Source organism: Oncorhynchus nerka, linkage group LG6 (genome assembly GCF_034236695.1).
Source record: "Oncorhynchus nerka isolate Pitt River linkage group LG6, Oner_Uvic_2.0, whole genome shotgun sequence".
In the NCBI taxonomy this organism is placed as follows: domain Eukaryota; kingdom Metazoa; phylum Chordata; class Actinopteri; order Salmoniformes; family Salmonidae; genus Oncorhynchus; species Oncorhynchus nerka.
Genome location: NC_088401.1, coordinates 63,840,601 through 63,866,325, shown reverse-complemented (window position 1 = coordinate 63,866,325; position 25,725 = coordinate 63,840,601). Strand labels below are relative to the sequence as shown.

At 42.6% G+C, this 25,725-nt stretch overlaps 1 protein-coding gene across 9 annotated transcripts in view; it reads left to right on the top strand.

The window, feature by feature from the left end:
- The window catches only part of LOC115130834 (LIM and calponin homology domains-containing protein 1-like), a 139,170-nt gene that overhangs the window by 69,206 nt on the left and 44,239 nt on the right, over positions 1-25,725 (top strand). For 3 of the 9 annotated variants that reach the window (XM_065019788.1, XM_029662346.2, XM_065019789.1), the window contains exons 4-5: positions 12,752-12,858; positions 22,807-22,840. In XM_065019788.1, coding sequence (XP_064875860.1) covers positions 12,752-12,858; positions 22,807-22,840 — 141 coding nt within the window. The other 6 variants (XM_065019787.1, XM_065019791.1, XM_065019792.1 and 3 more) reach the window with 5 other exon arrangements.

Here is a 25,725-nt window from a genome sequence, read left to right as displayed (position 1 = left end):
AAGTTAAGAGCATCAAAAGTCTCTCTCTTCCTCCATTTCTGTTCTGGACCTACTTTCTGTTTACATGGCTACTGTTTCTCTCCATTACACATCTAATGATTTCTGTCTACAAGACCTAAGAGAACACTTAATCTGGTGTCGGGTCAGTCTTTCTGCATAGAATTAGAGGAGTTATCAATTATCCATCTACACAAACTGGCCCTCCATCTGCCGGTGACATGAACAAGAAACTAGTGAGTGGGAGGAGGAAAGAGACATTAGTACGTCTTTGATATGTACTCTACTGTATCTGAGTGGGCACAAGCAATTCACGACATAATGCTTTTGCTTTTTGTCATTGAACAAAGCCAAGCAAATACAGGGTTACCAGGGCCATGTTGAGTAGGGAAGGGTTGAGTAGGGAAGCTTTGTGGAACGTTGCAGATAGAAATGTCAAGAGTAGCGCTGTTCACGTCGGTAGACATGAAGTGCTTTGAAAGGGTGGTCATGGCTCACATCAAATCAAAATGTATTTGTCACATGCGCCGAATACAACGGGTAAAATGCATACTTTCAAGCCCTTAACCAACAATGCAGTTCAAGAAATAAACATAAACACCATCATCACGGAAACCCTAGACCCACTCCAATAAGACTGCTGAACAATTAATCAAATGGTCACCCAGACTATTTGCATTGACACCCCCTCCCTCTCCCCCGTTTGTTTTTACACTGCTGCTACTCACTGTTTTATCTATGCATGGTCACTTTACCCCTACCTACAGTACATGTACAAATGACCTCTAACCTGTACCGCCGCACATTGACTCAGTACCAGTACCCCCTGTATATAGCCTCGTTATTTTATTGGTCCTTTTTTATTTTTTACTTTAGTTTATTTAGTCAATATTTTCTTAACTCTATTTTCTTAAAACTGCATTGTTGGATAAGGGCTTGTAAATAAGCATTTCACAGTAAGGTCAACACGGTGCATGTGACAAATCAAATGAGATTTTAATTGATTTGATTTGTTCTTTATAATATATTTCTATCTGAAAGTTGTGGCCTACTGAACTAGACTAGGCGTGTAAACTAGGCGTGTAAACTAGGCGTGTAAACTAGGCGTGTAAACTAGGCGTGTAAACTAGGCATGTAAACTAGGCTTGTAAACTAGGCTTGTAAACTAGGCATGTAAACTAGGCATGTAAACTAGGCTTGTAAACTAGGCATGTAAACTAGGCTTGTAAACTAGGCCTGTACACTAGGCCTGTAAACAATGCCAGTAAACTAGGCTTGTAAACCACATGGTTGACTCGTGTAGGGTAGTACCTGTTATGGTGAATCCTTATGGTTCAACTCAAGGTGCAGGCTTGTGTATCCACACCTTCCTTTTTGAAAATCATATGGATGTGCTCACACACACGTTTGTGCATTGCAGTAACACCTTACATCTGCATATCCAAAGAAAAATTCCAGACGAGGCTCTTCCCCTTCCTGTTACAGCCTAATGGGAAAATGTCTCTCTGTGGAATTTCTTGTTGTGTAATCAGGGTGGATGGGGAGCAGAGCAGAGTGTGGAATGTTTTACAGGTTGATTGGTAGCTCTTGTCCAGGGCATTAGGAATGCTCAGTGATAGCAAGCCATACTAAGGCACAGTATTAGCAAGCCATACTAAGGCACAGTATTAGCAAGCCATACTAAGGCACAGTATTAGCAAGCCGTACTAAGGCACAGTATTAGCAAGCTGTACTGAGACTCAGTATTAGCAAGCTGTACTGAGACTCAGTGTTAGCAAGCTGTACTGAGACTCAGTGTTAGCAAGCTGCACTGAGACTCAGTGTTAGCAAGCTGCACTGAGACTCCGTGTTAGCAAGCTGCACTGAGACTCCGTGTTAGCAAGCTGCACTGAGACTCAGTGTTAGCAATCTGCACTCCCTGGACTACGGCTGGTTGGTTCTTTGGTTTGTTGCTTGGTGTACTGCTGAAGAGGGCTAGTGGGTTGGTAGCAGACCTGGGTTCATTTCATAGGTCAAATCTTTTATAGTACCTGAGAGTGTTTGCGGTGCACTACATTTAGCTTAAAATTTGCACTTTTGGGAATATTCTGTATTAGTTCCAGTGTACCATTACACAGAACTTGATAACCATAGATGTGTGTATGACACTGTGTATAATTATGAAACACCAGTCATGGCACTGCCTAGAATTTTGACTTGTGATAAGAAGAAACCACTTGTCTGTGAGTTTTAAACTCTCCCCTGCTTATTTGAGTGTTGTCCTTGGCCTTGACTCTGTGAGGTTGGAATCTGAAACAGATCTGTGAGACACCCATCTCCCTCAGCGTAATCTGTGAACCCCGTTCCCCTGGAGACTCTATAGGTGTTGTTTCTGGGTGTGAATGCTGGTTCACTTCCCCCACCCTGCATCTGTCGTCGGATCGCGTGTTAAGGGAATTTTTATTAAATCAGGAATTAAATTCCTTCAACATCGCGTCAGAAAGGTATTGAGTCCATCCAGATTCAGCACCGTAATGTAAAATGATCTGAGGATGGAACGTGTTTAATGTCTCTGTACTTCATGCATCATCAATTAGCTCCTAATAGTTTTTTTTACTGTTTTAGTTCTATTGGGGAAATATTGTCTCAAGACTACAGGAATGGAGTTCTCTGCAGATGTCTCTTTAAGTCTACATGTGTTATCGTGCCTGGTTTTCTCTGACCGTTGTCCATAGTTTTGGTGTATGAGGGGGGGAAGAGGGCAGTGGCTGGAACACTGTGTGTGTTGATGTAGACATCAGTGTCTGTCATCAACAGCCTTCCATTACAAGAGGTCGCTGTCGATGTTTTCACCTGTGGTCTCCACCCAGTTTCCTCTACCAGTGACCCCCTACCCCACACGTGCACACACAAACGGTTCAAACACACATACATGTTGTATGTTATTGTACAAGACGCTTGCTGGACATGGGTTTAAGTGGTTTCCCCTACACATACATGCACATACACAGACCCTTGTCACTAATATTTCCTCTGTCCGCATGTTCTTTGTTTACATTTCTGTTATTCTTGGCATCGGGCGACTTGTTGTCGGAAGAGAGCACAGAAGTTTGAGAGCAGCAGCATTGTGGAGGGAGATGTTTTGGGAGCAGCAGCATTGTGGAGGGAGATGTTTTGGGATTGTGGAGGGAGATGTTTTGGGAGCAGCAGCATTGTGGAGGGAGATGGTTTGGGAGCAGCAGCATTGTGGAGGGAGATGTTTTGGGAGCAGCAGCATTGTGGAGGGAGATGGTTTGGGAGCAGCAGCATTGTGGAGGGAGATGTTTTGGGAGCAGCAGCATTGTGGAGAGAGATGGTTTGGGAACAGCAGCATTGTGGAGAGAGATGGTTTGGGGTGGCAGGGTAGCCTAGTTGTTAGAGCGTTGGACTAGTACCCGAAAGGTTGCAAGTTCGAATCCCCGAGCTGACAAGGTACAAATCTGTCGTTCTGCCCTTGAACAGGCAGTTAACCCACTGTTCCTAGGCCGTCATTGAAAATAAGAATTTGTTCTTAACTGACTTGCCTAGTAAAATAAAGGTAAAATTACAACAAAAAATAAATAAATTGGGAGCAGCAGCATTGTGGAGAGAGATGGTTTGGGAGCAGCAGCATTGTGGACAGAGATGGTTTGGGAGCAGCAGCATTGTGGACAGAGATGGTTTGGGAGCAGCAGCATTGTGGACAGAGATGGTTTGGGAGCAGCAGCATTGTGGACAGAGATGGTTTGGGAGCAGCAGCATTGTGGAGTATGCACAGCGTATCTGTATGGGTGCGCTTCACGCTGCTACAACATGGTAGCTACGGGTTCGCTTCACGCTGCTACAACATGGTAGCTACGGGTTCGCTTCACGCTGCTACAACATGGTAGCTACGGGTTCGCTTCACGCTGCTACAACATGGTAGCTACGGGTTCGCTTCGCGCTGCTACAACATGGTAGCTACGGGTTCGCTGCTCAACATGGTAGCTGCTTCAACATGGTAGCTACGGGTTCGCTTCACGCTGCTACAACATGGTAGCTACGGGTTCGCTTCGCGCTGCTACAACATGGTAGCTACGGGTTCGCTTCGCGCTGCTACAACATGGTAGCTACGGGTTCGCTTCGCGCTGCTACAACATGGTAGCTACGGGTTCGCTTCACGCTGCTACAACATGGTAGCTACGGGACAAAAACAGTGGAGAAGTTAGCAATGCAGGCATTATTAAGTGTAACCAACCCGTTACTCAAAATAGGACATTGAAAAACATGAAAGTGTGATTTCACAATGTCTTCAATGTCTCCACCCAGCCTCCACTTTTTATTAAAAGCATCATTTTACAACACACCATGTTGTGCCAGACCTCTGTGGGGCTAACTGGTTTCACTGGATTCTACTGGACTTAAATAGTTTAGTTTGTCTGTATTTAACTGGTCTTGATTGCCCTCCTAAACCCTTTCCAAATCCTTTCCATCCTCCTCCCTTTTTCCCCCTGCCAACAATATTCATCTATCCCTACTACAGGCTTTTAAGATGAAATCCCTCCAATGTAACTCAGCTATGCTAAATGGGAACTGGGAAGTCTCTGGCCAATGGAAGGCCTACTGTATTGACTTCATGACCGTCAGTGATTGGTGAGCCATTTGAAATCTCAAAGCACAATCTTACTGGGTGATGCATAAGCCAATCAGACTCCCCCAAGTTGTAAGTGAATAGTTTGGAATTTTCAAGAAGGTTTTGTTTGTGGTTTGCTTGGTGAAGTATTTTTGGAGATTTCAGTATATGTATTTCTCTAAGTGGAAACAACTTTATTTAAATAATTAATTTCTCCATACCCCTTTAACCCTATTCTCAATCATCTGGTAGAGCATGTTTTGACAATTGATTTAGAAGTGAATATGAAAGAAATCTTCACTTGAACTTGATTGGTCAACTCCCCAGCCCTCGTGGATTAATTTACATAAAATGTATTATTTTGGGTTGTTGCAGTTCAGTGTTGTGGCTCTCTAACTTCGCCCACTTCGAGGACTGTAAGAATACTCAAAATCAGTCACCAAAGATAAGGGATAAAAGGCAGGAGGAATGCAGTTGTTGAGGTATTCATATTGCACCATTCCTGTTAGTAGAGACCTTGAAGAGTAGAAATATGAAAATAAATGGTTAAAATGTAAAAAGGCTAAAAAGCAACAAATCAACCAGGTGGTTAATATGTCAGTAAAGGGTATGGTGGACTAAGAATAGGGTACATTTTGTTTGTATTTAAAAAATGATTATTTTGGTGAAAAATATGATTTGAATAGTTGACAACATACAGTAAATTGGTGAAACCACATTTCATGACCCATTGGGTCAATTCATCACTATTCAGACTTAAGGTTGCTTATAAAGTAATGTCTATAATATATATTTTTTTTAACTGCACTTTGTCATATATTATCTCAAAATGTAGTCTGAATATGTGTGAAACATGGTGGAAGAAGCTGGATCATTTTGAAATTAAAGGGGAAAAAATTAATGGTATTGCACTACTATTTATTAACTGGGTGGTTTGAGCCCTGAATGCTGATTGGCTGAAAGTCGTGGTAGACAGTGTACCACGGGTATGACTAAACATTTATTTTTACATTTCTATTTACGTTGGTAACCAGTTTATAATAGCAATAAGGCACCTCAGGGGTTTGTGATATATGGCCAATATACCACGGCTAAGGGCTGTGTCCTAGCACTCTGCGTTGCTTTGAGTTGTGCGTAAGAACAGCTCTTAGCCGTGGTATATTGCCCATATACCACCCGAAAACGCTTCAATGTAAGTCAATATTCATGTTTGGACATAAAAATTGACATCATGTAACTTTTCTTACCTACCTATGAAAGCCATTGAAGCTGACCTAAAGGAAGTTTTGTAATATTGATGAAATTAGTATTCCACAATCATAAATCATGGGCATTAACATGGAGTCGGTTCCCCCTTTGCTGCCATAACAGCCTCCCCTCTTCTGGGAAGGCTTTCCACTAGATGTTGGAACATTGCTGCGGGTACTTGCTTCCATTCAGCCACAAGAGCGTTAGGGACATCGGGCACTGGTGTTGGGCGATTAGGCCTGACTCTCAGTCGGTGCTCCAATTCATCCCAACGGTGTTTGATGGAGTTGAGGTCAGGGCTCTGTGCAGGCCAGTCAAGTTCTTCCACACCGATCTCGACAAACCATTTCCGTATGGACCTCACTTTGTTCACGGGGGCATTGTCATGTTGAAACAGGAAAGGAAATTTATAGTTGGCACTATGCAGTCGGGCAGGTAGCGTTGTCCTGGCATCCGCCAAACCCAGATTCGTCCGTCTGATTGCCAGATGGTGAAACGTGATTCATCTCTCCAGAGAACGCATTTCCACTGCTCCAGAGTCCAGTAGCGGCGAGCTTTACACCACTCCAGCTGGCGCTTGGCATTGCACATGGTGATCTTAGGCTTGGAAACGCATTTTTGAATCTCCGGAAGAACAGTTATTGTGCTAACATTGCTTCCAGAGGCAGTTTTGAACTTGGTTGTGAGTGTTGCAACTCGGCGGTCCCATTCTGTGAGCTTTTGTGACCTACCACTTTGCGGCTGAGTTGTTGTTGCTCCTAGATAATAGGAGCAACAACAATAACAATAATAATAACAGCATTTACACTTGACCGGGGCATCTCCAGCAGGGCAGAAATTTGACCAACTGACTTGTTGGAAAGGTGGCAGCCTATGACGGTGCCACGTTGAAAGTCACTGAGCTCTTCAGTAAGGCCATTCTACTGCCAATGTTTGTTTATGGAGATTGCATGGCTGTGTGCTCGATCTTATACACCTGTCAGCAACGGGTTTGGCTGAAATGGCCAAATCCAGTCATTTGAAGGGGTGTCTACATACTTTTGTATATATATATAGTGTATATAGATAGATATGGAATTATTTGTCTTTTTTTATTAACTTTTATTTAACCAGGGAAAAACACATTGAGACCTAGGTCTCATTTGCAAATGTGAACAATACAGAAAAGAAAAGTATACACAATTTAAAACACAAAATTAAATAAATAGCAAATATTATATACACAATAAACAAAACAAGCACATTTATAAATACAAAAATCCCTAGCCTTTCTCCTAAACTGACCCAGAGACAACAACATATCCAAATGAAATGTTACTTGGAGATTATTCCACATGATAGGGGCCTGTAAGGAAAAAGCAGATTTACCGAATTCTGTGGATACACGTGGAGTCTCCAGCATTAACCAACCCTGTGATCTAGTGTTGTAATCTGAGTTTCTACATTTCAACAATGATAAGTAAATTGGTAGTTTATTGAGTAAGGCTTTATAAACAAAAATAGAATGATGACGTGACGTGTGTTTTTAGAGAGGTCCAACCAACTTTATGATAAAGGATGTCGTGGTGAGTATCTCAACTGCCCTAAGTGATAAAACGGTCTGCTATGATAAACATATAGATGGGAAGAGCAAAACCTTGTAGACCTTGAAATGCATGTCAATAGTTTTTATCAGTGTGTATGCAAGTGCTGATTTGGGAGAAGTTGATATCACTGAATACTACTGTTCCAATTGCTCAATATTGTGAAAAATAGTTTTTGTTGATTTGTCTTTTACATATCCTGCCGGCAGAGCAATATCCATTCACACCCTGTGTGTGTGTGTGTGTGTGTGTGTGTGTGTGTGTTTATGGGTGGGGTCTCCTCTCCAGGGCACAGTGAGAAATGCTCTGAAATGTGAGAAAATCCAGCTCTGTGTAGGTGTGTGTGTGTAGAGAGGGAGAATGGGAGAGAAGAGAAATAGGCTGGGAACTGGAGAAGAGAAGGGGACAGGAGCCTTAGCAGGGTCAGGTTGCACCGACAGAACAGAACAAAGGACTGCAGGACACCTGGCAAGCTCTGCATGGGAGACAGTGAGAGAGAGAGAGATGGGGGGGAAAGAGGAAACGGAGAGAGAGAGCAGGCAAACAGGCCCAACCCTCACTCTTACACTAGCCCAAGACAATGGCATGTACCAGATGCTCAGCAGGCTCTGCTCACACTTACTGGTCTGAGGCCAAACCACACGACTAACAACATTGAACACTTTATTGAACACACAGCCTTCACTATCTCATCCTGGAATATCCAAGGCCTGAGGTCATCTGCCTTTGACCTAAAGAGCAGGAACATGGACTTCTGAAATACAGACACTGTCATCCTACAATAACATGGTATAGAGGAGATGGACCCACTGGTTACCCTCTAGGTTACAGAGAGCTGGTAGTCCCATCCACCAAACTACCAGGTTTGAAACAGGGAAGGGACTGAGGGTATGCTAATTTTGTATAGAGCAGATGTAATTCACTCTATTAAATAAATTAATCAAAACAGGAACATCTTACATTTGGCTAGAAATTCAAAAGGAAATGATCTCAACAGAGAAAAATGTCCTATGTGCTACCTATACCCTCCCACTAGAATCACCATACTTTAATGAAGACAGCTTCTCCATCCTGGAGGGGGGAATCAATCATTTCCAGGCGCAGGGATATGTACTAGTCTGTGGCGACCTAAATGCCAGAACTGGACAAGAACCTGACTCCCTCAGCACACAGGGGGACAAATACTTGGAGGTGAAAGCATTCCCTCCCCCATATGCCCCCCTCGGCACAACTACGTCAACATAACCAACAAAAAACTCCTACAGCTCTGTCACACACGCTGGGTATGTACATAATCAATGGTAGGCTTTGAGGGGACGGTAGGTATACCTATAACTCATCTCTTGGCAGTAGTACTGTAGACTACTTTACCACTGGCCCCAACCCAGAGTCTCTCAGAGCGTTCAGTCAACCCGCTCACACCCCTATCAGATCACAGCAAAATCAGTCATTCTAATATGAACCAACTCTCCAATCTTTTTGGCCCTATAACAAAGAACAAACATCAAAAACACATACAAATCTTAGAATCAACTATTAAAGACTACAAGAACCCACTGGAATCTCCAATTACATTGAATTAACTAACGGACAAAATACAAACCCTCCGACCCAAAAGGCCTATGGTGTTGATGGTGTCCTTAATGAAATTATCAAATATACAGACCACAAATTCCAATTGGCTTTACTAAAACTCTTTAACATCATCCTTAGCTCTGGCATCTTCCCCAATATCTGGAACCAAGGACTGATCACCCAATCCACAAAGTGGAGACAAATTTGACCCCAATAACTACCATGGGGTTAACCTCTTTGGGATAGGGGGTAGCATTTTCACTTTTGGATAAATAGCGTGCCCAATTTCAACATCCTGCTACTCAATATAAGATATGCATATTATTAGTAGATTCGGATAGAAAATACTCTGAAGTTTCTAAACTGTTTGAATAATGTCTGTGAGTATAACAGAACTTATGTAGCAGGTAAAACCCCAAGGACTAACCATTCAGAATTATTTATTTTTGAGGTCTGTTCATTGGGTTCTCATGGTGAAACGATATTTTTAGGCACTTGTTTGCAGTTCCTACCACTTCCACTGGATGTCACCAGTCTTTAGAATTTGGTTGAGGTTATTCCTTTGTGCATCCTGGAAAAGGGTAATGCTGTTTAGAGTTGGCCAAGACTTGAAAAGTAGCATTAGTTTTCTCTCGTCCTCTATTGAAAACAGATCGATTACTAACGTTTAAAAATACCTGAAGTTGTATTTTGAAATGTTTTGGCTAAGTTTACAGGTAACTTTTGAGATATTTTGTAGTGACTTTGCGCAAATTGGAAGCTGTTTTTTTTTCTGGATCAAACGCACCAAATAAATGGACAGTTTAGATATAAATGGACGGAATTAATCGAACAAAAGGACCATTTGTGATGTTTATGGGACATATTGGAGTGCCAACAAAAGAAGCTCATCAAAGGTAAGGCATGTTTTATATTTTATTTCTGCGTTTTGTGTAGCACCTGCAGGGTTGAAATATTATTTCTCTCTTTGTTTACTGCTGTGCTATCATCAGATAATAGCTTCTTATGCTTTCGCCGAAAATACTTTGAAATCTGATATGTTGGCTGGATTCACAGTGAGTGTAGCTTTAATTTGCTATCTTGCATGTGTGATTTAATGAAAGTTTGAATTTGATAGTATTTTATTTGAAATTGGCGCGCTGCATTTTCCCTGGCAATTGGCCAAGTGGGACATTTGCGTCCCCCTATCCCAGAGAGGGTAACCAACACAAAAACATCCTATGGTGTTCTGCATTAGCATCGAACAGCCCCCAAGATATGCAACTTTTCAGGGACGTTAGAAACCAATATACACAGGCAGTTAGAAAAGCCAAGGCTAGCTTTTCAAGCAGAAATTTGCTTCCTGCAACACAAACTCAAAAAAGTTCTGGGACACTGTAAAGTCCATGGAGAATAAGAGCACCTCCTCCCAGCTGCCCACTGCACTGTGGCTAGGAAACACTGTCACCACCGATAAATCCACTATAATTGAGAATTTCAATAAGCATTTTTCTACGGCTGGCCATGCTTTCCACCTGGCTACCCCTACTCTGGTCAACAGCACTGTACCCCCCACAGCAACTCGCCCAAGCCTTCCCCATTTCTCCTCCCAAATCCAGTCAGCTGATATTCTGAAAGAGCTGCAAAATCTGGACCCCGACAAATCAGCCGGGCTAGACAACCTTTCTTTCTAAAATGATCTGCCGAAATTGCAACCCCTATTACTAGCCTGTTCAACCTCTTTCGTGTCATCTGAGATTCCCAAAGATTGGAAAGCAGCTGCGGTCATCCCCCTCTTCAAAAGGGAGACACTCTAGACCCAAACTGCTACAGACTTATATCTATCCTACCCTGCCTTTCTAAGGTCTAAAAGCCAAGTCAACAAACAGATTACCGACCATTTCGAATCCCACCGTACCTTCTCCGCTATGCAATCTGGTTTCAGAGCTGGTCATGGGTGCACCTCAGCCACACTCAAGGGCCTAAACAATATCTTAACCGCCATCGATAAGAAACAATACTGTGCAGCCCTATTCATTGACCTGGCCAAGGCTTTCGACTCTGTCAATCACCACATCCTCATCGGCAGACTCGATAGCCTTGGTTTCTCAAATGATTTTCTCGCCTGGTTCACCAACTACTTTTCTGATAGAGTTCATAGTCAATTCGAAGGGCCTGTTGTCCGGGCCTCTGGCAGTATCTATGGGGGTGCCACAGGGTTCAATTCTTAGGCCGACTCTCTTCTCTGTATACAGCAATGATGTCACTCTTGCTGCTGGTGAGTCTCTGATCCACCTCTACGCAGACGACACCATTCTGTATACTTCTGGCCCTTCTTTGGACACTGTGTTAACAACCCTCCAGACGAGCTTCAATGCCATACAACTCTCCCATGGTCTCCAACTGCTCTTAAATACAAGTAAAACTAAATGCATGCTCTTCAACCGATCGCTGCCTGCACCTGCCCGCCCGTCCAGCATCACTACTCTGGACGGTTCTGACTTAGAATATGTGGACAACTACAAATACCTAGGTGTCTGGTTAGACTGTAAACTCTCCTGCCAGACTCGCATCAAACATCTCCAATCCAAAGTTAAATCTAGAATCGGCTTCCTATTTCGCAACAAAGCGTCCTTCACTCATGCTGCCAAACATACCCTCATAAAACTGACCATCCTACCGATCCTCGACTTTGGCGATGTCATTTACAAAATAGCCTCCAATACCCTACTCAATAAATTGGATGCAGTCTATCACAGTGCCATCCGTTTTGTTTACTATGGTGCTATGCTCAGATAATAGCATCATTTGCTTTTGCCCGAAAAGCCTTTTTGAAATCTGACATGTTGGCTGAATTCACAACACGTGTAGCTTTAATTTGGTATCTTACATGTGTGATTTCATGAAAGTTAGTTTTTTTTGGAATTTATTTGAATTTGGCGCTCTGCATTTTCTCTGGCTTTTGGCCAAGTGGGATGCTACCATCCCACATATCCCAGAGAGTTTAACAAACTATAGCTTTGGCAAGTCAGTTAGGACATCTACTTTGTGCATGACACGTCATTTTCCCAACAATTGTTTACAGACAGATAATTTCACTTATAATTCATTGTATCACATTCCAGTGAAGTTTACATACACTAAGTTGACTTCACCTATAAACAGCTTGGGAAATTCCAGAAAATTATGTCATGGCTTTAGAAGCATCTGATAGGCTAATTGACATAATTTGAGTCAATTGGAGGTGTGCCGGTGGGTGTATTTCAAGGCCTACTTTTAAACTCAGTGCATCTTTGCTTGACATCACGGGAAAACCAAATGAAATCAGCCAAGACCAACACCTGGTTCATCCTTGGCTTTTTTATGGCGGTTCTGGAGCAGTGGCTTCTTCCTTGCTGAGCGGCCTTTCAGGTTATGTCAATAAAGAACTCGTTTTACTGTGGATATAGATACTTTTGTACCTGTTTCCTCCAGCATCTTCACAAGGTACTTTGCTGTTCTGGGATTAATTTGCACTTTTCGCACCAAAGTACGTTCATCTCGAGAAGACAGAACGCGTCTCCTTCCTGAGCGGTATGATGGCCGCGTGGTCCCATGGTGTTTATACTTGCGTAATATTGTTTGTACAGATGAACGTGGTTCTAGCGTTTCTGGCATAATGGTGTTGATGGGAGCCATGACCAGTCTTTCAAAGCACTTTATGGCGTCTGACGTGATTATGTCCTCTCTAAGTAATATTCTGTCTTCTCTCTCCCTTCAGGACAACCTGAGTGTGTTCCTGCGTGGCTGTGAGGAGCTGGGACTGAAGGGCTCTCAGCTGTTTGACCCTGGGGACCTGCAGGATATCTCCACACGCCCCAACGCCAAGTAAGACATCACACACACCTGCTTCCCTGTCTGGCTGGTTGACTGGCTGGTTGACTCACTGTCCAGTAGGTGGTCAGTAGGGTGGTTGAACAGTTGTTCTGTCTGCCTGTCTGCCTTTCAGCCTGTCTGCCTTTCAGCCTGTCTGCCTTTCAGCCTGTCTGCCTTTCAGCCTGTCTGCCTGCCTATACAGTCATCTTAGCCAAATACATTTAAACTCAGTTTTTCACAATTCCTGACATTTAATCCTAGTAAACATTCCCCGTCTTAGGTCATTTAGGATCACCACTTTTTTTAAGAATGTGAAATGTCAGAATAATAGTAGAGTGATTTATTTCAGCTTTTATTTCTCATCACATTCCCAGTGGGTCAGAAGTTTACATACACTCAATTAGTATTTGGTAGCATTGCCTTTTTAAATGGTTTAACTTGGGTCAAATGTTTCAGATAGCCTTCCACAAGCTTCCCACAGTAAGTTGGTAGAATTTTGGACCATTCCTGAGTCAGGTTTGCAGGCCTCCTTGCTCGCACATGCTTTTTGAGTTCTGCCCACAAATGTTCTATAGGACTGAGGTCAGGGCTTTGTAATGGCCACTCCAATACCTTAACTTTGTTGTCCTTAATCCATTTTGCCACAACTTTGGAAGTATGCTTGGGGTTATTGTCCATTTGGAAGACCCATTTGCGACCAAGCTTTAATTTCCTGACTGATGTCTTGAGATTTTGCTTCAATATATCCACATAATTTTCCTACCTCATGATGCCATCTATTTTGTGAAGTGCACCAGTCCCTCCTGCAGCAAAGCACCCCCACAACATGATGCTGCCACCCCCGTGCTTCACGGTTGGGATGATGTTCTTCGGCTTGCAAGCATCCCCCTTTTTCCTCCAAACACAACGATGGTCATTATGGCCAAACAATTCTATTTTTGTTTCATCAGACCAGAGGACATTTCTCCAAAAAGTACGATCTTTGTCCCCATGTGTAGTTGCAAACCGTTATCTGGCTTTATGGCGGTTTGGGAGCAGTGGCTTCTTCCTTGCTGAGCGGTCTTTCAGGTTATGTCGATATAGGACTCGTTTTACTGTGGATATAGATCGTTTTTTACCGGTTTCCTCCAGCATCTCCACAAGGTCCTTTGCTGTTGTTCTGGGATTGATTTGCACTTTTTGCACCAAAGTACGTTCATCTCTAGGAGACAGAAGGCGTCTCCTTCCTCAGCAGTATGACGGCTGCGTGGTCCCATGATGTTTATACTTGCGTATTATTGTTTGTACAGATGAACGTGGTACCTTCAGGCGTTTAGATATTGCTCCCAAGGATGAACCAGATTTGTGGAGGTCTACAATTTTTTTTCTGAGGTCTTGGCTGATTTCTTTTGATTTTCCCATGATGTCAATTAAAGAGGCACTGAGTTTGAAGGTAGGCCTTGAAATACATCCACAGGTACACCTCCAATTGACTCAAATGATGTCAATTAGCCTATCAGAAGCTTCTAAAGCCAAGACATAATGTTCTGGAATTTTCCAAGCTGTTTAAAGGCACAGTCAACTCGGTGTATGTAAACGTCTGACCCACTGGAATTGTGATACAGTGATTTATAAGTTAAATAATCTGTCTGTAAACAATTGTTGGAAAAATGACTTGTGTCATGCACAAAGTAGATGTCCTAACCGACTTGTTTGTTGTATGTAAACTTCCAATTTCAACTGTATCTCTGTATCCATCTCCCTATCTCTCTCTTTGTCTGTCCGTCTTTGTATTTTCATCCATGTGTTTGATCTATTTCCATCCATTTGCTTGTCTTTCTACATCACTGTGTGTCTGCTATGTCAACAGTACAGTAATAAGTAACTCTCGGGAAGACAGTTCAGTGGAAGTGTGACTCTCCTGTATGCAACATAACAAAGCAGTATCTGTTAGGTACAACTGGTCATTGACAAAATATTACAGTATGCTATATCCAGAGATTGTGATGTTGTAGCTGTTGCTAGGTGACTGGGTGTTTCCCCCCAACTGTCCTGGTGCCAGAACTACTCTGTCAGTAGCGAGAGAGAGACTGAGGGAGAGACCGAGACTGGGAGGGAGACTGGGAGGGAGACTGGGAGGGAGATGGAGCCTGGAGAGGGACTGGGGGGTAGGGAGGGAGAGAGGGGGAGAGGGGGAGAGACGGGGGGGGAGAGAGACGGAGAGATGGAGCAATGTCAAACTTAACATGTCTTGGGGGTGGCTCGACTGGTTCTATCATGACATATGATGCCTTGAAGAGTTCAGGTGTGGCCTAAGGGAAGCATTAAAATAACCGATAAACATCAAACTGCCACTTATATGCCCTTGTCACCGTCTTAGATTTAGTGTGCAGCCATACCCTTTTCTCCTGCCACACTACCTAGTGTTCACGGTATGACAGGTGTCTTCATATCTAGAAAACCGATTTGGGTGGGGGTGTATAAAGTAGAGGTCAACCGATTACTCGGAATGGCCAATTTAATTAGGGCCGATTTCAAGTTTTCATAACATTCGGAAATCGGTATTTTGGGAAACCGATTTGGCCGATTTAAAAAAAATAATAATGATAATTTTTTGTATAAAAAAATGTACACCTTTATTTATCCTTTATTTAACTAGGCAAGTCAGTTAAGAACACATTCTTATTTTCAATGACGGCCTAGGAACAGTGGGTTAACTGCCTTGTTCAGGGGCAGAACGAGTTTTCCCTTGTCAGCTCGGGGATTCAATCTTGCAACCTTACAGTTAACTAGTCCAAAACTCTAACCACCTGATGACATTGCACTCCACGAGGAGGCTGCCTGTTACGCGAATGCAGTAAGCCAAGGTAAGTTGCTAGCTAGCATTAAACTTATCTTATAAAAAACAATCAATCAATCATAATCACTAGTTAACTACACATGGTTGATGATATTACTAGTTTATCTAGCGTGTCCTGCGTTGCATATAATCGATGCGGTGCATATTCACGAAAAAGGACTGTCTTGCTCCAATGTGTACCTAACCATAAACATCCATGCCTTTCTTAAAATCAATACACAAGTATATATTTTTAAACCTGCTTATTTAGTTAATATTGCCTGCTAACCTGGCTCGTTGTGAACTCTGTGAAGACTATTTCTTCCTTACAAAGACAGCCAACTTCGCCAACGGGGCATGATTTATCAAAAGCGCATTTGCGAAAAATGCACAATCGTTGCACGACTGTACCTAACCATAAACATCAATGCCTTTGTTAAAATCAATACATAGAAGTATATAATTTTTAAACCTGCATATTTTGCTAAAATAAATCCAGGTTAGCAGGCAATATCAACCAGGTGAAATTGTGTCACTTCTCTTGCGTTCATTGCACGCAGAGTCAGTGTATATGCAACAGTTTGGGCCACCTAATTTGCCAGAATGTTACATAATTATGACATAACATTGAAGGTTGTGCAATGTAACAGGAATATTTAGACTTATGGATGCCACCCGTTAGATAAAATACGGAACGGTTCCATATTTCACTGAAAGAATAAACGTCTTGTTTTTTGAGATGATAGTTTCCGGATTCGACCATATTAATGACCTAAGGCTCATATTTCTGAGTGTTATTATGTTATTACTAAGTCTATGATTTGATAGAGCAGTCTGACTGAGCGGTGGTAGGCACCAGCAGGCTCGTAAGCATTCATTCAAACAGCACTTACGTGCGTTTTGCCAGCAGCTCATTGCTGTGCTTCAAGCATTGAGCTGTTTATGACTTCAAGCATATCAATTCCTGAGATTAAGCTGGGTTAACCGATGTGAAATGGCTAGCTAGTTAGCGGGGTGCGCGCTAGTAGCGTTTCAAACGTCATTCGCTCTGAGACTTGGAGTGGTTGTTCCCCTTGCTCTGCATGGGTAACGCTGCTTCGAGGCTGGCTGTTGTCGATGTGTTCCTGGTTCGAGCCCAGGTAGGGGCGAGGAGAGGGACGGAAGCTTTACTGTTACACTGGCAATACTAAAGTGCCTATAAGAACATCCAATAGTCAAAGGTACAGTCGTATGTAAAAGTTTGGGCACCCCTCTGAGGCTGCATAATAATTTACTCTGTCGTCACAGAAAATGATCACAGTGGTATGCCATTCATTTTCTAATAAAAGCGGAGTACTGGGGTATTGTCCAGACAAAGATTTTTAGTGTAGCAATATTACGTTGTATGAAATTCAATCAGATGTGAAAAATAGGCTATGCAAAAATGTGGGCACCCTTGTCATTCTGTTGATGTGAACTACTTAGTACGGATTAATTGGAACACACAATTGGTTTGGTGAGCTCATTAAGCCTTGAACTTCATAGACAAGTGCATCCAATCATAAGAAAAGGTATTTAAGTTGGCCAATTGCAAGTTGTTGTTCTCTTTGACTCTCCTCTGAAGAGTGGCAACATGGGGGCCTCAAAACAACTCTCAAATGACCTGAAAACAAAGATTGTTCAACATTATGGTTTAGAGGAAGGCTACAAAAAGCTATCGCAGAGATTTAAGCTGTCAGTGTCCACTGTGAGAAACATAGTGAGGAAATGGAAGACCACAGGCACAGTTCTTGTTAAGGCCAGAAGTGGCAGGCCAAGTAAAATATCGGAGAGGCAAAGACGAAGGATGGTGAGAACGGTCAAACACAGCCCACAGACCACCTCCAAAGACCTACAACATCATCCTGCTGAGATGGTGTCACTGTGCATCGTTCAACAATTCAGCGCACTTTGCACAAGGAGAAGCTGTATGGAAGAGTGATGTGGAAGAAGCATTTTCTACACACACGCCACAAACGGAGTCGCTTGAGGTATGCAAACGCACATTTGGACAAGCCAGCTTCATTTTGGAATAAGGTGCTGTGGACTGATGAAACAAAGATTGAGTTATTTGGTCATAACAAGGGATGTTATGCATGGCGGCAAAAGAACACAGCGTTCCAAGAAAAACACTTGCTACCCACAGTAAAAATTTGGTGGGGGTTCCATGGGGCTGTGTGGCCAGTGCCGGTACTGGGAATCTTGTTTTGTGACTAGGGGGCAGTATTTTCATTTATGGAAAAATAACGTTCCCGTAGTGAACGGGATATTTTGTCAGGACAAAATGCTAGAATATGCATATAATTGACAGCTTAGGATAGAAAACACTCTAAAGTTTCCAAAACTGTAAAAATATTGTCTGCGAGTATAACAGAACTGATATTGTAGGCCTAAGCCTGAGAAAAATCCAATCCGGAAGTGACTCATCTTTTGAAAGCTCTGCGTTCCAATGCGTCCCTATTGAGCAGTGAATGGGCTATCAACCAGATTACTTTTTCTCCGTATTCCCCAAGGTGTCTACAGCATTGTGACGTAGTTTTACGCATTTATGTTGAAGAATACCCGTAAGCGGCTGCATTGTGCAATTGGTCACCTGATGGCTCTGAGTGATTCTCGCGTAAAATACAGAGGTAGCCATTATTCCAATCGGTCCTACTGAAAAACCAATTGTCCCGGTGGATATATTATCAAATAGATATTTGAAAAACACCTTGAGGATTTATTATAAACAACGTTTGCCATGTTTCTTTCGATATTATGGAGCTAATTTGGAATATTTTTCGGCGTTTTCGTGACTGCAATTTCCAGGCGATTTCTCAGCCAAACGTGAAGAACAAATGGAGCTATTTCGCCTACAAAAATAATATTTTTGGAAAAAAGGAACATTGGCTATCTAACTGGGAGTCTCGTGAGTGAAAACATCCGAAGCTCATCAAAGGTAAACGATTTAATTTGATTGCTTTTCTGATTTCCGTGACCAAGTTACCTGCTGCTAGCTGGACAAAATGCTATGCTAGGCTATCGATAAACTTACAGAATTGCTTGTCTAGCTTTGGCTGTAAAGCATATTTTGAAAATCTGAGATGACAGGGTGATTAACAAACGGCTAAGCTGTGTCTCAATATATTTCACTTGTGATTTTCATGAATAGGAATATTTTCTAGGAATATTTATGTCCCTTGCGTTATGCTAATTAGTGTCAGTCGACGATTACGCTCCCGGACCCGGGGTGGGGAGTTACTAGAGGTTAAAGTTGCGGGTCGCATGGATTCCACTCAATATCAGCAGATTCTTGGGAATAATGTTGAAGAATCAGTCACAAAGTTGAAGTTATGCCGGGGCTGAATATTTCAACAAGACAACGACCCAAAACACTGCTCAAAATCTACCCGGGAATTTATGCAGAGGAACAAGTACAATGTTCTGGAATGGCCATCCCAGTCCCCAGACCTGAATATCATTGAGTATCTGTGGGATGATTTGAAGTGGGCTGTCCATGCTCGGCAACCATCAAACCTAACTGAACTGGAATGTTTTGCAAGGAGGAATGGTCCAAAATACCTTCATCCAGAATCCAGACACTCATTAGAGGCTATGGGAAGCATCTAGAGGCTGTTATTTTAGCAAAGGGAGGCTCTACTAAATATTGATGTGATTTTTCTATTGGGGTGCCCAAATTTATGCACCTGTCTAATTTTGTTTTGATGCATATTGCACAATTTCTGTTAATCTAATAAACCTCATTTCACTACTGAAATATTACTGTTATTTGATAGATCAAAATGAAATTGCTGATCCAAACACCCAATTATTTATATATGGAAATCATGGAAATTGTCAGGGGTGCCCAAACTTTTTCATACGACTGTATATGAAATACAAATCTTATAGAGAGATTGTCCTATAATTCCTATAATAACTACAACCTAAAACTTCTTACCTGGAAATATTGAAGACTTCTGTTAAAAGGAACCACCAGCTTTCATATGTTCTGAGCAAGGAACTTTAACGTTAGCTTTTTTACATGGCACATATTGCACTTTTACTTTCTTCTCCAACACTTTTTTGCATTATTTAAACCAAAATGAACATGTTTGATTTTATTTGAGGCTAAATTGATTTTATTGATGTATTATATTAAGTTAAAATAAGTGTTCATTCAGTATTGTTGTAATTGTCATTATTAAAAAAACATTTTTTTTAAATCGCCCGATTAATTGGTATCTGCTTTTTTTGGTCTTCCAATAATCGGTATCGGCGTTGAAAAATCATAATCGGTCGACCTCTAGTATAAAGAGACACAATGAGCTGAGGCCTGAAATATGTCCTCTGTACCATCTGTTGATGGAAACCGATCCATTTCCAAGATAAGTGACAGGGGAAGAGAGGGAGAGAGGGGGAGAGAGAGAGTAACAGCAAGAGAGTGAGGGGGAGTGTGAGAGGGAAAAAGAGAGCGAGGGAGAGAGGGAAGAGAGTACAGTTGATATCACAGGCAGTGATCTAATACCTAGTGGAATCTGAATTGCCTTCTTTCTCAGGCAGCCTTTAGATGTGGTTCTGTAAGTAATCAAGGTAGAGTAGAGAAAAGAGACCTGTCTATTTAGTCAAGCTAGAGGAGAGGAGGAAGGACAGAGGGAGGAGAGGAAGGTGAAATGACACAGGGCCATTCTGTTGAAGGAGAGGGAGGTGGAGAAACTGACGCTGAAACTGACTTGGTGTCACCTATCTACCTTATTTCTCGCTCTTTCTTTAACCTTCATTTGGTCTTTGGCCCTCACTTGGCCCTTTCTGCTGGATCAGCTACACTAGCTATATATACACAAATGATGTGGCCACCCCTTCAAATTATTGGATTTGGCTATTTCAGCCACACTCGTTGCTGACAGGTGTATAAAATTGAGCAAAAGCCATGCATTCTCTATAGACAAACACTGACAGTATAATGTCCTAACTTTTAAGAGCTCAGTGACTTTCAACATGGCAGTCTTTCCAACAAGTCAGTGGGTCAAATTTATGCCCTGCTAGAACTACCCCGGTCAACTGTAAGTGCTGTTATTGTGAAGTGGAAAAGTCTAGGAGCAACAACGGCTGAGCCGCGAAGTGGTAGGCCGCACAAGCTCACAGAACAAAACTGTGACGAGTGCAGAAGCATGTAAAAATCGTCTGTCCTCAGTTAAAACACTCACTACCGAGTTCCAAACTGCCTGTAGAAGCAACGTCAGCAAAATAAATGTTTGTCTGGAGCTTCATGAAATGGGTTTCCATGGCCGAGCAGCCACGCACAAGCCTAAGATCACCATGTGTAATGCCAATCGTCGGCTGGAGTGGTGTAAAGCTCGCCCCTTCACCATCTGGCAGTCCGACGAACGAAGTTAGGCTTGGCGGATGCCAGGAGAACGCTACCTGCCCGAAGGAATAATGGTCTGTGGCTGTTTTTCATGGTTCGTGCTAGGGCCCTTAGTTCCAGTGAAGGGAAATCTTAGCGCTACAGCATACAATGACATTCTAGACGAGGTCCATACAGAAATGGTTTGTCGAGATCGGTGTGGAAGAACTTGATTGGCCTGCACAGAGCCCTGACTTCAACTCCATCAAACACCTTTGGGATGAATTGGAACACCGACTGCGAGCCAATCCTAATCGCCTAACATCAGTGCTTGACCTCACTAATGCTGAATGGAAGCAAGTCCCAGCAGCAATGTTCCAACATCAAGTGGAAAGCCTTACCAGAAAGGTGAAGGCTGTTCTAGCAGCAAAGGGAGGACCAACTCCATATTAATGCCCATGATTTTGGAATGAGATGTTTTACGAGCACATACTTTTGGTCATGAAGTGTGTTAGTATCCTGTTGCCAAAAAACAAATGTGGTGCTATCAAGGGGAGGTCATGTACAAAGTGAAAAGAATCACCTTTATATGTCTCTTTATCAAAGCTGCCAGAAATGGGAACAAACTGAATATCTTCAAAATATCTTCTAATTGCTATAGAGCCTTTCTATTAGTCATTGGATCTGACAGGGTTAGTTGCAGCACAGAAATCTACAAATCACCTCAACCTCAAAACAGGCAAGCATGAACTGATCCATATATTATAAGGATTAGTGAATTTACATGATCCCACAGCACTTGTCGCAAGAGTATGGGATGTTATCCCTGGTGCCTTGGCTACCAAATCATCCTCAGCCTCTAATTTAAACCCTTTCCTTTCTCCTGCAACTCTCTGCAAATCTAGGTCGTTAAAGGGAGTGTTCTCAGCCAACCTGGTAAAATAAGGATTAGGTATGAACAAGCAGATTGACATGTAAATGAATAAGCTTCCACCTACTAACGATCTGGACTTGAGTCATTTGATTGACCATTCCATAATAATCCCACTCATGTGGGAGTAGGTCTGTAACACTCTTAACTCCTGGGTCACCTGTAAAGGTCATTATGACATGGAATGTTGTGTGGGAGCTGAACAAGCCCACTAGGCTGACCTATGACCTCTGCTGACTAGTGTGTGAGTAAAGTATCAAGTGTAGCCTTAGGTCAGCTCACCTACATGCACACACACACACACACACACAAACGCATGCACACACCAGACCGACACGGGACCTGTAGATATAGTTCAATATGTCACCATTCTGACACATGGTTGAGTGCTTATTTAGTTTGATTAGAAAGATGTTAGTGAGAGAATGGAAGGCAAACATGCCTGCCCGTGTGTTTGTGTCTGTCTCTGTGCGTGTGTCCATTTGTGTGTCAGAAAGACAATTAAATAATAATTTGTCCTTGCCCTGCTATTGCCTAGAGGCGCTTGAACATAGAAAAGCATCCAAAAAAACCTTGAGGCTGAAGCAACGGGGTCAAACAACCTTGAGGCTGCAGCAACAGGGTCAGGCTGGAGAGTTGGGAGAGACTAATATTTTCTCTCTTGCAACTACTCTCTCTCTCTTTGTCTCTCTCTTCCCCTCTCTCTCTCCCACTCACTTTCTTCCTCCTCCCTCCCTCTCAGTCCAGATCGGTTTTTCCATTTGCATGTCATTCCATAACTACAGTGTGGAGTAGGTGCAGCTCATTTGACAGCTCTCTAACCTGGAACCTATGATCCTCCTCGTCTCTCTCTCTCTCTCTTCCTAGCAGGGTTGCCGACTGCAGTAGGAAACTCAAGAATGTAAGTGACACCTCTCTATATTGTTTCAGTCTGGTAATCTGTTATGTCCTCGTGTCTATGGGTTGGTCTCTGTCTCTGGCTGTGTTTTGTCTTTCTTTCTGTCGTTCTTTTCCACATCTCTGAATATCTCTCTCAATCCTATCCCTCTCCCTTAGTCAGTCCATCCCATGAACCCCTCTCTTTCTCCCTCTGTCTATCTCCTGTGTCTGCTGCTTTAAGAGGAGCTAGCGAGCTGGCGAAGTGCGTTTGTCATTCTCTGCAGTGAGCTCTCTACCTGACTTGGCTTGCTATAGCGTACTCTGTCTAACATATGTGACTATACTCAGCCAAGGCTGCCTCCAACTCTAGCCTCACAGCTGTTTTAGCAGAGGGACACTGAAACGCTGCATTAGACTCAGTCTGCACTGCATGAGAACGTCCCATAAACCCCCAACAGCTGTAGAGTGAGCTAGCCTAGTGCTGCTGTCGATTGTAGCCTTTTCATTGTAGCAAACTGCAGCAGCAGCATTCAATTATAAAAAATGTTTTTGCTGAGACTCAGAGCACCATCAAACTGAAAAAATGAGATAGGTGGAGTATTTTGTACTGTTTTGTAAACTTGGCTAGGAAAAGGGACTATCATGCTTGACTGGATGGAATTCTGCTGGCCTCATGGATTGTTAAACTGAACCAAGCGTAAGGTATCTATTCCCTATGACATAGGTATGTTTTGGAGAAAATATTGTTTGTCATTTTGGTTCTGTAGGTATGGAACTGCTGCTGTGAAGGTGTGTGTGCTCATGCAAGCTACAGGAGTGGGCAACTCCAGTCCTCGAGGGCTTGATTGGTGGCACACTTTTTCTCCATCCCTCGCAAACACAGCTGATTAATCAAATTGCATTTTAAACTGAAGATCATGATTAGGTGATTATTGGAGTCAGGTGTGTTAGCTGGGGCTGGGGCACCAATCAGGCCTGTGTACACACTTGTGGCACAAAGTTGTCCCGTCCGGAAGGAACACATTTTGTCAGGTGACTGGTCCAGTGAATGTATCAGAGAAGACGGCGGCACTGTAAAGTGAGGCGGAGACAGACGTGCAGAGGGCATGACCTCAGGTCTTTAAGATGTTGCAGGATTAGTTTGTGGTGTATACTTTCAGTGTGACATGCTGTCACAGGGGTGTTTGCAAAGGTGTAGCTACAACATATTTAGCCAGGTTAGGTATGCTGTTTAATTTATCATTGCAATAGTTGTAGAGCCTACTGTATATTCCACAAACAGAGCATGAGTTGTATGAACATTTATACCCTGTCTAGTCTATTTATTGACACAAACGTTTTCCGTCCTTAGAACGGCACCTAATGACCTTATCAAGAGGTTCCAGCCCCTTGCTGTTTGACAGACAGGTGTTGTATTGAAAGTTGCAAGTATCCAAGTTTGAATCCCTGTCAGGCTACCTACCTGAATTCACTTTGTGTACATTTGTCATGCTAAATGGTAGTGTGGGTGCTTGTGATGAATGTGAATAGTATTGTTTTGCCTTCTAGATACAGTGCACTGGATATGCATTGTGGGTGAAGTATGTTTAGTTTTTGTTTTGTAGCCTAGATTGTCATCTGAAAAGAGTGCTTACAATTACTGTGTACCACACATTAGGCAAACCACCTGTAATCTGTTTTATCAAAGGAATACCCCTAGATCCTTAGATGACTTTATCACAAAGCAGACAATCTATCAGCTTGTTCTTGCAACATAAAAGAGCCTGTGTGATCTCCATATGGCCACAGTAGCAAGAGTGCTGTGTCCACACAGTGGCCTAGCTACATATAGGGACATGAGATAGTAGATGAAGTTGGCATGGTAAATTAGCTGTCAGGGCTATGTTAGCATAGTACAACAACCTTAACCATGTGGCAATGGTAAAGAGAGCGAGAAAGCTAGCTGTGTGTTCATATTGGCCAGGACAAGGGCTAGGTCTTTTTTGTACAGAAACCCCTGGCTAGCCTATTATAGTGATAGGGAAAAGAGTGGACCAAATATATCAGGAAGTGAACCCTATTGGTGGCCACTTTGATGAAACTGTTTATACTCCTTACAAATTGAAGGCAAGTGGAAAGGAGGGTGATTTTAGTTTGTATGACTGGACTTGACATCAAACTAACACTCAAGGAAGAATAGTACATTGAATTGATGCAATTGGGGAATAACAACTGTGGAGCAATTGTGTGTAGTATCAATTGTGTGTGGTACGGTCGCTGCACAAACCGCATGGCAAAACGATATGTCCAGAATGTTTCCGGAATATTTAATGTGTCAGTACAGTACCTCAATGTGTCTGCAACACATGTCTGAGTTCAAATTAAAATAATGCTATGTAAGTTAGCCCAATGTTCCTCTTTGAGAGATGGTATAATTTTGCTAGCTAATGGGTACAGTGTGCCATAGCTGGCATCGGTCACATAGACATACTGTGTGACATGTGGAATTCTCTGATTGCTCTCAGGTGGCTGAGAATGCTTGTGTTGCTGTCGGTTAGTATTAGCGTTATGAAGCATACCTTGGAGCTGTCAAGAATTTCGTTTGTGGCTTACAGTATGTTAACTTTACCCATATCAACATAGGTTGATTTTGCAATGGCAGTTTGCCAGGTTTACTCAGTAAGCAAACTGTTAGTTTGTCAGTTTTTTGGGGGGAAAAGTGGGATATTGGGCCTGTAAAGCATTTATCAAGCAACTTTGCTAATTATCAAATAAGCTAATGTATCATGTGCTAGCAGTCTTGCATAATGTACTACACAACTTGTGCACAAGCTTGGGGTATGAGACCACTGGGAATTAGTTAGCCCAAAAGTTGGTTGACTGTGCGGGTGGGTAAATTGGCAATGATCTACCACTAAATTGAATGTT